Here is a 13,805-nt window from a genome sequence, read left to right as displayed (position 1 = left end):
AGGAATCCCTCCAATTCCTGTTTAGAAAGCAATCATACTGATGATGTAATTGCTTATAGGCGCCCAATGTTCTTTCTGCTGAAGAGGAACAAAGAGTCAATGACGTCCTCAAGGACTTTGCTGAAACTGTGCGCAAACGAAGGCTCATGGTCTATCCTTATTTCAAAGACTTTGATAGAGTACGTAAGTTATGTTCCTATTTTTTCAGATAGTACGCGCACTGTGATTGGCTGAATTAGCGGGCCATATTATACAGTACGAACAGATGCCCTGCCCGCTTAATTTGAAAGTTTCATACATTTTGTTAACAAGTTTTTCATGTTGTTTATGTGAAATGAACTTTTGAAACTGTTGAATCTTGCATTGTTCAAAGCCAATAAAATTTATTCCTTTTCCGGATTTTGACGCATGCCAATCATTTGTGGCAGTTGAGCGTTGCGCTTTACTTCAATATTGTTTTCGTTCCCGCGCGCCCGATTACCTGAGAGATATAACAATTGTCTTACTTTCCTCGTTTTCTCGGTCTTTAATATATGTTACGGATCCTTGTTTCTTCCGTTGATTTATGTCCTAAGCGCAAAGCGCGCTGAAAAAAACTCGGTCTGTAACTTACAGTGCGTGCCTCGAAGTCGGTTAGTAGGTATGGTTTCCTCGAAATCGAACGGCTCAAACTCATCTGAAGCCTCGTTGAAGTGTTGACTTTACGGTTCACATGGTTCATGGGAGTGCAGACGCTAGGGGGGAGGGGAGGGGGGTTCTGTGAGGCCTCATCCCAATCCTCTGCTGTCTACGTACAGACTTTTTTATCGGCTCTTATTGTCTCAGCATTACGGGAGTAAGGTCGGCTCATTGGTGAGAGTACTCGCGTCACGGGTTCGATTCCCGCACTCGGTGTTATCGGTACATTGAGTTTGTTGGTTCTCTACTCAGTTCCAAGAAATAAATCAGCTCCATAAATAAATTTCTGTTTGGGGGGAGAGTGGGAGGGGGGGATTGGCGCAGAATGCAAGCGGTCTACATGAACGCTTTTTTGTCGATCTGTTATGCCTTTTGACATCCTCTTCATTTTTGTTTCCTTTCCTAGAGTAAAGGCTACACTCGTGGAGTTACAAAACCCCAGTTCTCCCGAATGCTTCATTTCTTATCTCTCAATATCCAGCCCCAAGACTTAGCAGTAAGTACAGATTCTCCTGAAAACCAGTGACTGTTTTCTTTTGTTAAGGACGGTGCCTACAAATTTAAAGGTATTTTTTTGCGAGTTTTATGAATAAGCGGGAAAAGCAGATCTTAACAAGTGTTATTGAAATTCAAAAAGAAAATTGGGAGTAACGACGCATTTTCAAAGAAAAAGAATCAACAATATTTGCAAAAAGCTTTAAGTTTCAAAGCGATGTATGACGTTCTTTTCCAAATTGCAGCTTAATTATCTCTGAAAAATGCATGGTTACCCCAATTTTGTTTCGTATACCTACAGCACTTGCCAAGTTCTGCTTTTTCCTCATAGTTTTAAGCCGGGCAAAATATCTCTGTATTAGTAAGTATCACCCATAGGAAACCCGACTGTCTCCTGATGCGCAGAACGTATGTGCAATGACAATAGTAGGCACGGTCCTTAATGGAAAAACTACTTGGCTTTTGTGAACTATACATAGAGTGGTTTTCGTTCGAGTGTCGTAAATCAATTGAGAGTAATCCATTGGCTGATCACAGAAGATGTCTACAATAAAATAAACGAATCAGAACGCAAAGCCATTACATGCAGCCGGTGCTAAGCGCGCGAAAAAAGCCAGCAAGACTCAACCGATTTTGGTCTCATCTCTGGTTGGTTGATAAAGTTGCACCAGATATCTTAGCCAATCACAAAGAGTGGTGTAATGCAAATCCCATCGTAAACTCACTATGGACAACCAGTTAAAAACCGCTCCACAGGATGTGAGCAATTAGGGCACCATCTTGAATTGTGTGCCTTCCTTGGGTTTCCTTCAGACGAACGCTGGTAATGATTTTCTGGTCAAATATGATCATGAGGTGGAATTTCTTGGTCACTAGCTATTCGTGCAGCCGTTACAATGCGCGTCACACAATCCTTCTGGGGGTGTTGCGTGACCAACTTATGGCTCTTGACTGAGGATGGTATGGAAAAATATCCCTAGATGGTGTAACCTTTAGCACAAACCTTACAGTATTCTTTTACCTACAGCTTCTTTTCAAGAAGTTTGAATATCCAGTTGGAGGTGACATTAACTATTCCGCTTTCATCCAAGCCATCGATTCAGGTAATTTTCTTAAATCATTCTCCTTATGGCGAGAGAGGCGGGTATGAAGTTAAAATTGAGTTAAGGACCCGATGAACATATCGGCGCTAGTTACCACCGAAGAGAAAGCCTGCCATTGTTTGAGGGGGATGTGAACCCGACCCAATCACATGCAAACATTGGACCACCCCCTCCTCCAAATACGTTGGAAGGAAGACCTGCCAATTTTGCACATGACATGTCTAAACAGTCCTATTTGACGTTTTTCTTTTCTTAGAATACACAGGAACGGCCACAATCATTTCAGACTTTGCAGAAAAAGACAAGTGAGTAAAACCTTTGTCGTAATTATTTTGTTTACGTTTGCTTAGGGTGAAGGGGAAGACGTTTCCTTCACTTCGGCGCTTCTGCTCCCCCTCCCCCTTACAACAACAACCACAAAAAATAAACACACATATTAACAGTGTACAACTAAGTCTCGAGCGAGTTCCCTTGACCTTCAGCCTTTGAAGAAAATCTCGTACAACGAAAAACACGTGAAAACAAACACAATGGAAAAGTGGCAGTTAGGAAAGTTCTTGCGCATAAATAATACTTCTGATGATAATGATGATGATGACGACGACAATAACAAAGCCTTCTGGTGCTTGCTAATTTGCAGAAAGGACAAGGATTGTTTAAAGTTTTTTGAGTCAATATTAAGGGTTTTCGACAGTTTTGTAAAGCAGTGAACATATTTCTGAAAGCACCAGACGTGACATTTTTTGACGCGGCAAGGCGCCTTGCGAGGGCCAAAGGCGCGAGCTACCAAGGGTGGTCTGAGGGCATGCTTCCCTAGCAAGTTTTAAAAATAGAACACTCAGAAACGCTGTTCAGTGCAGTGTTTCTGGAACCCAAGAATCAGTTTCCCAGGCACGGCTGGAGTTCACTCAAATGCTCTTATAATAATAAAAATTAGAACAAACCCCTCAAATATTTGCATCAAAGTAACAGACATGGAATGGGAAACGGCCGGACTAAACGTCCGGCTTTCGTGGCCTCAAACGAAAACCCTGCAATATTTGATTTCTTTGTAAGTAACTTGCTTGCCAACCGGCAAAGGACAACTGAAAAATCCTACGACCTCCGTAACATCGGTCGGATTCTCTACCCATTGAACGGCGACAAGAGCTACTTAGGAGCTTGGCCAAGCAACGTGCTTTTCATCCTTTTCACGAGCGCATTACACCTTTAGAGCAAGTTTCAATTGAGTGTCGTATTAGCAAAACCAAAGTAATTACTTTGGCCAATCAAAAAGGAAGGAGACAATCCAGTAAACCAATCAAAACTCGAAGTAATTACACGTAGCCGACACAAACCGCGGGAAAATATGCACGCGCGAGCTACCATTGGTTTTGGTTTCACTTCTGATTGGTTGAAAAAGTAGTAGCGCGAGAACGTTGAACCAGTCACTGTGTGAAGTAATGCAAATTCAAAGCAATTCGCTAATTACTTTCGACACTCAATTGGAAAACGCTGTAAACATTAATAGTTGCATTTGATCTCTTGTTGATCTACAGATCTGACCACGAGGCGGAAGAACCCCAGCCGTTAGACCTCAGTTCAGTTGACAGACAAGAGCTGATTGATCGCATTAAACACTACGTTCTCGTTAACAGACTCAGGGTAATTCTTTACTTCCTCAAATCCCATAATATACCTTGTTTACCCCCCCCCCCCCCCCCCCCCAAAAAAAAAAAAAAAATGCATAGCCAAAAGATCTCTCATTAGCTTCTTTTGTTCGTCCACGAGAAGTCGCACATTTCTCTATTGTTATTGGTGTCTCTAGAGGTTGAAAACGTCCTATAATAGTACTTTTGTTGCGGCCACAAGGGCAGGAAAAGACGAGGTTATTTTTAGTTCTACTGTGATTGGGTCTTGACGTCACAAGAAAGGGTTGAGTGAGCATGCGCGGCAACGTTTCTGATAACAGAGAACCTAAACAACGGCGGACGACGGCGGCGATGAAAATGTCATGCAAAATGTAACTTCCGGTTGTTGAAATCATTTCGCAATTATTCCAAGACATTCGGCATGGAAAAATAAATGTATATGAACTTTCCAATGAACGGTATGTATGTTTGGTATAAATTGACTATTTATCGTGGAGTGCTCACGCCCTCTATGTAACCTCAAATTTGATTATTTGGCGTCTTTTTCAGGACGAGAACGGCAAGGGGAATGCCATTGTTTTTGTTCATTAAGTCTACTGTTTTGTGGTTTTCTTGTTGCCGTCGCCGTCGTGCATACCTAAGGAATCTAAAATCACCAAAGCCTCACGCGACATTTCCTTTTACGTTTTACATGATGTACATTTCAGTTAGTAATGTCCCAGGAGGAAGTAGATCACCTTTTTAACGCAATAGTTTTACCAAATTTTTCTTACGCTCTGTCGGTTTATCGTGCCTCATATTCCGACCTTTCTGTAAAACAAAATTCTTTTAGACCAGTGTATGAAAAGAAAGTATACGTCCAAGAATGTAAATATTAGGGACCTGCTAGAGAAGGCGGACAAGACACTTTACAAAAAAAGATCAAACGACCCCGAATGTCCGTTCTTCCAGTTTTTACCTAAGGAAAAGAAAACGAGGTACAATCTTAGAAATACGTCAGTCTCTGTCCCTAGGATCGAAACTGACAGATTTAAGAACGTTTTTAGTAACAGAATAATTTTTAAATATGATATATAAATAGTTTCTAGAGTTTATATTTTTTCTTTCTTATTAATTGTAACTTAGGATATTTATTTTTATCTTAAGATATAATGATTATTATTATTATTATTATTTCTTGGAAAATTCTAGAAATGAAACTGTTCTTATTAGTTATTAATAAGACAGTTTTTTTTAATTGTACATAATTCAATTTTCAAGAACTTCCTTTTATTATTTTTTTTGATGTAATCTATTTTTAGTTTTACTTGGCAAATAAAGATTATTTTATAAAAAAAAAATCATTATTATTATTATTATTATTATTATTATTATTATTATTATTATTATTTCGAACCCTTACTGGACAGAGTATACGAAAGTTATTTACTAGCGGATCTTAGTGGTAGCGTATAACGGAAGGTTAAAACATATTGCTAATGATGTAATTGCACCGTAAAGGGAGAGGTTGTTTCGGTGGATGTCATCTAATGTTTTCCGGGAAGCAAAGACATTCGATTGGGGAAATGTTTTTACCTGGAGTGGATTTCTGGTGGAAATGTCATTCGAAAAATAGTTCTTCTTTCCTTCTTTGTTGGTTTACAAGCCCAGCGTGTAAAATGCTGGCTCTGAGTTAGAGACCCCTTGCAAAATAGTTGATCTTAGCAAAGTCCACATGTACGAAATCTCGAAATCACAAATGAATCGTTAAGTTTTTCAAACTGAACAAGAGCACCCAACGAGCAAATGAAGCCAAACTCCTTGGAGAGACATTTCTAGGCTCCTCGTAATGTATAAAGACTGTCTAAAGAGATGTTCTTATCACCTATAAAATTTTAATCTGTTCGGATATCTTATATATAGCTGAAAATTGAAGTGTCCGAATATTTTAAGGAATGACATCTTGATATCAGAAATTGCCAGCTGAACGTTACCTTCTAAGAACTTCCAACCGAACCATTTGCTCATCCAAAACTGCTAGGTGACCTTTCACGTGCCAAAAAATTGCAAAAAAATATCCCTTCCGAAAACGTAAGTGATTACTTTTCCCTGGTTGCGAATCTTTTAGGTGATGTTTTAGTAAAGAAATCTGTAGCTGTTTGGCAACGTAAAACCGAAATTCTTAGATCAATTTGACTCTCCCGAATACATATTTAATTGAAGATTATCGTTGGGTGCCCCTGACTGAACTTGTCTTAAGGCTTACTTGTTCATTTCTGTCTCAGGTTGAGGAGTATTTTCAAGACTTTGATCCCCTTCGTCACGGTTCCATCAGCCGAAGCATTTTCCGTCGTTGCCTGAGTTCAATGGGTCAACCAAACTTGACAGAAGAGCAATTTGAAGTCCTTGCTATGTACTACAGAGACCCTAAGATACCTGGCAATGTCATGTGGACGAAATTCCTTACTGATACGGAAGTCGGTAAGTTACTGATTACTGGAAGGCAGTGCGGCCCAGTGGTTACGACGCTTCAGCTTGCCCTAAGATCCGGAGTTTCCTTGCTCAAGACTCGTTCTAACTACTCGTTGAATTTGTTTCTGGTAGTCCCTGGTTCAACTTCTCGGGCACACTTGTAAATAGCCAACTGGTTTGCCTCCGGACAGTTGGGATTCTTAACAGTTGTAGTTGTTGTTCTGTCGGTTGTGTTTCATTGGCCCTGAAAGGCCCCTATGGAGAGTGGTCAATTAAGTATTGCATTGCATTGCATTGCATTGTATTCTATTCTATTCTATTCTATTTTATTCTATTGTTCCACTATTACGCCATTTTACCATATTTGGTCAAGAGAACACGCAAAATATGAGACGGAAATACACTGTAGTGTCCCGGTTTGACCGGTTTACAACGGAGCAAATACGGACGGAGCGGGAGTTTCTCAATGAAAGAAATTGTTTTCAAGACGAAACGTTTTTCGATGTTTATCTTTGTTGTTTGTAACTTGAATTATGTATAGTTTTCACAAGACGTGGCTTGGAGAAAACCCCAACATACGCAGTTCCACCGATGGAGACTTTCCAGATGAATAGGCCTGGGGCGCACTCTGACCGACTGACTCAGGAGGACGACGAAGTCCTGGAGCGAATCACACAACGCATGCGTCGGAAGTTGATCGAGCAACGAATTCTCTCCAAACCATGCTTCCAAGATTTTGACAAGTAAGTTGGCAAGCATAACCTGTTGAGTTGCATGCGGCTCTAAACTCTTTTAAATAGTCCTACCTATGTCTTCAACTTCTATTGTAAAAAATACGTGTGAATTAAAAGTTGCTGTTGTTTTAGTTGCGTGTGCAACATGTGGAAATATACAATAAATGACGGCCGGTGGTTCTTGTTGTTAAGTCCGGCGGTAAAATTCATTTTAACGAAGAAAAACCTTCTTGCGTCACAGTGATCCAATGATAGGGTTAAGTGCGGTCGTAGAAGAGTTGTTTACATTTAAAACTGTTGTCCACGGCATTTATTCCAATCCAAATTAGTAAACAGATGGTGTTCAAAGTATTTAATACTTTTTCTTAACAATACCGGGAGAATTATAAAATTATGTAAAAATCCCGCTGAGATGTGTTACCGAGTCATACGATAACCGGATATTGCATTGCGTGCCCGGTCACGCGCACAATTTCCCCGTAAATCTGTCAGGTAGTGTTCCGCGGTGCCTCCCACCTCTATGACCCAGGTTCAACTCTGGCCTCGGGTCGTATGTGGGCTGAGTTTCAGTCGATCTCAATCTGACTCTGAGGGTTTTTCTCCGGGTACTCCGGTTTTCCTCCCTCCTCAAAATCGACTCCCGGCCTATTCCATCAGGCTGTGGTGCTGTGCTCCGAGGTCATACATGGGTCGTGTTCAGGGGCCGAGCGCCTAGCCGGCAGCACAGCTCTTTCGGCCCGACCTCGTTGAGCTGCGCCCTTAGTAATTCAGTCTCCGACTTCGAGAAAGGGCGATTAGCAGATCACATATATATATATATATATATATATATACCGTAGAATGAATATATATATATCGTAGAATGAATATATATATATATATATACCGTAGAATGAAGAAATGAAACCCATCCTTGTAAATCAACTGATTAATTATATCGAATGAAAAACATGAAGAATTGCCCTGAGCGGGATTTGAACCCACGTCCCCCTAAACACCGGTAGGGTGTGATGACCACTACACCATCAGGACATCATGGTCATCGCGATTGCCTCTGAATGAAGAGATACCGATCTTGAATCCTACCTTCAGGTTGGCTTCCCTGAGGTGCCTGTACGAGGCAAAGAAATCTTGCTCATGCGCAGGCAAATCACGACCCCCCCCCCCACCCCCCCAAAAAAAAAAAAAAAAAAAAAAAAAAACAAAACAAAAATAAATAAATAAATAAATAAATAATAATAATAATAGAAGAAGAGTCAGAGCCGAATCCTATACTTTGTTCGAAGTACGATCGTCCGGGTGAGTGTAGTCCTGAGAGGGACTGTTTAGGATTACGTTTTTTGACTGACGTTTCGGCAACCCGAGAGAAAGTCATCTTCAGAGTCAAGTGATTTGTGCAACGTCAGTAGATGGTATAATCACTCTGGTCATTGATGTGATTGGTCAACAAAGTCGTGATGTTATTGGTCAACTGTCAGAAGTCATTGCCTGAAAAGACTGTAAACAGTGATTGGTGTGTTTTGATCCGTCAAGGTCTAAGAACTGTCGTGTATTTAAAATAGGTGGGACGGTCATTGTTATTAGAATAAGTCAGCCAGTGTGTTGTTTTTGTGTTGTTGATATCATCGATAAGTCGTTTATGGGTACGGGAAGTTGTAGGCATCGCTTTAGTGGTCTCTGTTTTAAATTATTGAAGTTATGTAGTTCTCTATCTGTGCAACTTTCTCATTCTACGGTATTTCGTTCGCAGGCATAACAACGGTCACGTGACCAAGATTCAAGCCAGCCAATGCCTGCACACATTGGCACTGACAGATGATCCAGAAGAGATAAGGGTAACGAACGATAACTCATTTCTTTGTCCTCTCAAGAGGGTAAAAATTTGCATTTTTTTAGAATTTTACCCACAAATTCAAAAGTTAGAGCTACTTCTGGCGATGCAAGTATCATCTTCTACTCTTCTTATCATTTCCTTCATATTTACTCTTAGATCTTGCAATCCAGGTACTCAGATGATATTGGCTTTGATTATATCAAGTTCCTGGACGATCTTCAAGTAAGAAGCTTATATAGGAAATCCCAGGATCTGAAAAACATTTCGGAAAATGTTTACAATAATAATAAAGTATTCTCGTTTGTCTCACGATGTGGTCAATTGTGATGTAGATCGCGAGGTTTCGACTGTCTACTGCTATTCTTCATCAACCACCAACCAATCCAACCAATCACAGCGGAGCATCCTGCTCAAAAGGTGTCGCGTAACCAGTCGACCTCATCGCCTGATGAAGATCACAAGTGAGCACATCGAGAGACAAACGAGAATACTTTATTATTATTGTACTTCACTACGATGAATAACAGCAACCTTTTTTACCACATTTCGGAATTAGTTGTTACGTGTGATGTTTCAAAATAAATGCGAGTCCAATTTGGGAACTTTCAAAGCATCACGAATATCTCTACTAATTCCGAATCGTACGAGACGATAGTGAGAAGATCGTATGTATGCAAACTGATTGCAGGCATGGAAAACTTTTGTTTGTGTTTGAGTACTGTTGTTTTTGTTAATACTTTTTTTTCGCTTTATTTTAGATCTCCCGCGCTTTATTCAAATCCTGCATTTTTATTGGCTACGGTACTAGAAGACTATTATTGATAGTCCTCGAGTAGCGAAAAGCGTGACGCTTTCTTTAGTTTTATTCCCAAATAAATATTTCTTTAACTTTCATTTGCTAACTTTATTATTGCCTTTACTAAAACGGTTCGATTAGACCCTTCGCCCTCAAGGGCTACGGGTCTAATTGTTAACTAGTCACCTTCACTTTGGTGAATAGTTGTCAACCATCCATGTCTTGTAGCCTTCAGATAAACCAGATATGAAATATCTTCAGAGACTAGAAGAGCTGAAGCTAGCAAACCAGAAACAACTTCCCGATTTGGGCGATGATGACATTGAAAATATCATGTACAAGATAAAGAGCCGAGTGATGAAGGAAAGAATGAGGCTCCACGAGTTCTTCAAAGATTATGACAAACTGCGAACTGGTAGAATCCTCAAGACCGTCTTTCCAAGGGCTATGGATCTTTCTTCCTTGAAACTGACAAAAGTTGAAGTGCAACAGCTAATTGACAGGTAAGCTCCAAGTTTAACTTACTACCTTTACAATGTCGCGATTGTAGAGAATCACATCTCTACTTTTTTTGTGTTTTAAGAACTTATGCACCCTAAATGTTTTTAACTGTGTGTCGTTTCGCCCTTTTGGACGAAGCGACTTTCCGCAAGACACTCATTCCGCAAGAGTACCTGACACTCTATGTTCCTTTTAGCAGGACAGAAATAGTTAAGAATTCTTATTTTTATATATGCATTTGTCATCTATGGAATAATTTACCCCTTAATATGAGGCAGGCAAATTCGTTGTATTTTATTATTTATAACAAATTTTATGTTAGTTTTTTGTCATTGTAATCTTTAAGGACTTACATTATCATTTATAGTATTTGTATAGTTTTTGACATAATTGTATCTTGCAAGGCCAATAGTAGGAAATCTCGAATTCTGTTTTAGGCCTACCTCATTGAATTCATTCTTTTAGAATGTAATTTACTTGGAACTCTGATTAAATTGAATTCAATTAAGGACGGTGGCTGCTAATTCGCGGTTTACCGAATAGGTGGGAAAAGCAGATCTTAACGAGTGTTATTGAAATCCATAAAAAAAGTGGTGGTAGCCACCCATTTTTCAAAGATAATTAATCAACAATATTTGTAAAAAGCTCCAAACCACAAAGCAATGTATGGCGTTCTTTTCCCAAATTGAAGCTTAATTATCTCTGAAAAATGGGTGGTTACCCCCAATTTTCTGTTTGGATACCAAGAGCATTTGCTAAGTTCTGCTTTCTCCGCATAGTGTTAAACCGCGCAAAAATATCCCCGTCTTAATAAGCACCACCCGTAGGAAACCCGAGTATCCCGAGATGCGCAGAACATACGTGCAATAACAATAGTGGGCGCCGTCCTTAAGGACTGTTTACGGAAGCAATTCTCTTGGTGATTGATCTCCAGTGAGCCCAGTTGTTCAACGCCTAATTAAGCTCAGCTTATCCTGGATGGTTACTGGCATCGTAAATTGCAGGCTATGCATGGGGCTTAATCACACGGCAGTCGTTCCCAAGCTTTTCAACTTGAGGCTCGGGGTACGAAATCTATTGTCTATGGCCACTATTGCCCCTGCGCGAATAAGGCCCATTTACTGACCAAAAAGAATTTCCAAAAGATTATTAGCCTCCAAAATTGACTAGAGGTCGAGTTTTGTTTTCCCCTGGGCATAACATTACAAGGTTAAGGCCCTTTTGACTTGCAAATTTAAAGCCTGGGTTTGCATTTAGTCGCGGATTAGTATTCACCGGCTTTTGAACAACTGGGCCCTTCCTTCCATTGCAAACGAAACATTACAAGCGTTAGCCAGTTTTCTTGGTCGGTCGATAACAACAGTACATTGTTCATCAAGTCAAATCATGTTGCCGTGCGTCTCTTCAGAAATAGAGCGGTTTCACTCACGTGACCAGCAGCCATATTGGATTACTTAAACAAAAAGATACAATTCCCGGAGGATTAGTTCGGTGCACCATCATGGCTGCCATTTCTTTGTTTTGGAACACCAACATGGCCGCCGTGACGTCATGTGAAAACGCTCTATAGTGAGCAGATGACGTCAAAATGTGGTAAGAACAATAAAGTGGCACACGAGGCGCTAGCTGAGTATTTCACTGATGTTCTTACCAAATTTTTGACGTCTTCTGATCCGAACGGATGCACGGCAACGTGGAATCTATTTGTTTTATATAAAAAAAGATTTAAAAGTTTTTTGTGATGACGTCAGCCATGCGTCTGGCCTCTAATAGATCATAGGTGACAAGCAATCAAAATGCGCTCATTATTGAGCTTATTATATAATAGAAAATATATACTTATATATATAAAAGACAATGACGTGGTTTCGAGATTGAATTGTTCAATATCACTGTAAGCTACTGAATACAATATACCCAGGTCATAGTACGCACGCTTTGGTTGTGGTTGCCCAATCTAGCGGGCCAAATTCTGAGAATTGTCCCTCAGTTTGTTAAGTTTATATGGCGCTTGCTTTTTCCAGCTGAAATTATGGAACGAGTGGGAAAAAGCGCGGGCCTCAACTTACAGTACAGTCCTCGAAGCCACTTAGTAAGAGGTATATATATGTCCCTCTCTTTCTCTCTCTCTCTCTCTGTCTCTCTCTCTCTTTTGCAGGTATTCTGCGGTTGGGTATCCAGACTACGTTAACTACATGGCACTCGTGACTGATATTGAGTCAATTTTTACGTTAAACAGTAAGCTATGACTTTAACTCTCTTTATGTGGCTGTAGAGATATATAATTCAACTGGGATGGAACACCCTTTTTTCCCGGAAGTGCACGCAATGAAATGCATGATGATTTTGAAAGAACATTAAAAAGAAGAAGTTCCGGATCCTTTGAACGCTGGACGCGTGGTAACTTGGGGAACTGCGGATCATTTTTCAATCAATCGTGGATGCATATGCAGAGATCTATGAACATTTGTGCATTAAAGGCGCGGTGTCGCGGAATTGCAGTTCATTTTGTGTAGTTTTACCAATTACCCTTCCCTAGTAGCTATGCAGCTTACTGGCTAACGTGAATCTGCAGTCCTTTGCGAATATTTTGTTTGATTACTTGTCCATTAACTCCCCCAAAGGCTGATACACAAATCCGCTCTTCGTTTAAAGTTCTCTAGTCGAAAATGACAGGGAAATTCTAGGATATGACATGTTCGTTTTTTTTTTGTAAACGGCACGATGCTGTGATATTCGTTGCTTTACACTTTCATGTTCTGAGGTCCCCCGCAAACGAAGTGCCCGTTTGCGCCCCAGGAAATAGTTATTAAGGAAGCCATTGTGCTTCCCGGAAAGCAAACATTTTTCTGATATTTTTTTTTCGAAACACTTTGCTTCCTCAGCAAATGTTTCCTCGTTTGCGCTTCTGGAAAACATAAGTTTCCTTGTCCGCGGGGGGGGATCTTTACCTAGTATTAATTCTTTACTAATTAATGGATGTTAATTCTATTTTTAGACCTTGAAAAAACGCCCTTAGTCGTTCCCGTACAGTTTCGCCCCAACCAAGAAAATGACGGCAACAAGTTGTCAAATGAAGAGGAGCAAGTCCTGGAACTAGTGATGCACCGATTGGCTGATCGTGTACGCATTCGCCGTATTCAAATTTTCCCGCTCTTTGAGGATTACGACCGTGTCCACAACGGCACGGTCTCTCAGTTCCAGTTCCACCGTGTTCTGAGCGAGCTGGATCTTGGGAGCCTGGTGAGCGCGCGGGAATTTTTGGTTATAAAAAAGAAATTTCTCGTTGTCCTTGGATACAAGCACGACTTTAACTACATTGGTTTTTGCGATATGGTTAACGATTTTGCAAACTTCGAATACGGCAAGCCGTGACCTGGACTTGTAACTCTTTTGCTTGTTTGTAAAGAAATGATTGGGATTTTTCATCTCTTTTTAATTGTGAGGAAGTTCAGATACACCTTCAACCTTTATTTGAAGTTTAGTTTTCTGAGAAAGTCCTTGAAAGGTCTTACCATTTGTAAATAACGTGTATTTTATCAATTAACCTTGTTTAAAATAAACAAAAGTTTGATCATAAAT

At 40.2% G+C, this 13,805-nt stretch overlaps 1 protein-coding gene across 1 annotated transcript in view; it reads left to right on the top strand.

Annotated features, from left to right (window-relative positions):
• LOC138003999 (uncharacterized) overlaps nt 1-13,804 on the top strand; it is a 28,474-nt gene extending 14,670 nt beyond the window's left edge. The window contains exons 12-23 of the mRNA XM_068850365.1: nt 60-179; nt 1,085-1,174; nt 2,201-2,276; nt 2,533-2,581; nt 3,815-3,920; nt 6,172-6,367; nt 6,900-7,101; nt 8,843-8,927; nt 9,083-9,148; nt 9,951-10,225; nt 12,382-12,461; nt 13,222-13,804. Of these exons, the coding sequence (XP_068706466.1) occupies nt 60-179; nt 1,085-1,174; nt 2,201-2,276; nt 2,533-2,581; nt 3,815-3,920; nt 6,172-6,367; nt 6,900-7,101; nt 8,843-8,927; nt 9,083-9,148; nt 9,951-10,225; nt 12,382-12,461; nt 13,222-13,598 (1,722 nt within the window). The 3' untranslated portion in view covers nt 13,599-13,804. The remainder of the gene's footprint in view (nt 1-59; nt 180-1,084; nt 1,175-2,200; nt 2,277-2,532; nt 2,582-3,814; nt 3,921-6,171; nt 6,368-6,899; nt 7,102-8,842; nt 8,928-9,082; nt 9,149-9,950; nt 10,226-12,381; nt 12,462-13,221) is intronic.
• Nucleotide 13,805: the final 1 nt, after the last annotated feature.

This window comes from Montipora foliosa, chromosome 5 (assembly GCF_036669935.1).
Source record: "Montipora foliosa isolate CH-2021 chromosome 5, ASM3666993v2, whole genome shotgun sequence".
NCBI lineage: Eukaryota > Metazoa > Cnidaria > Anthozoa > Scleractinia > Acroporidae > Montipora > Montipora foliosa.
The sequence above is the reverse complement of the archived record's forward strand: the minus strand, read 5'-3'. Positions and strand labels throughout refer to the sequence as shown.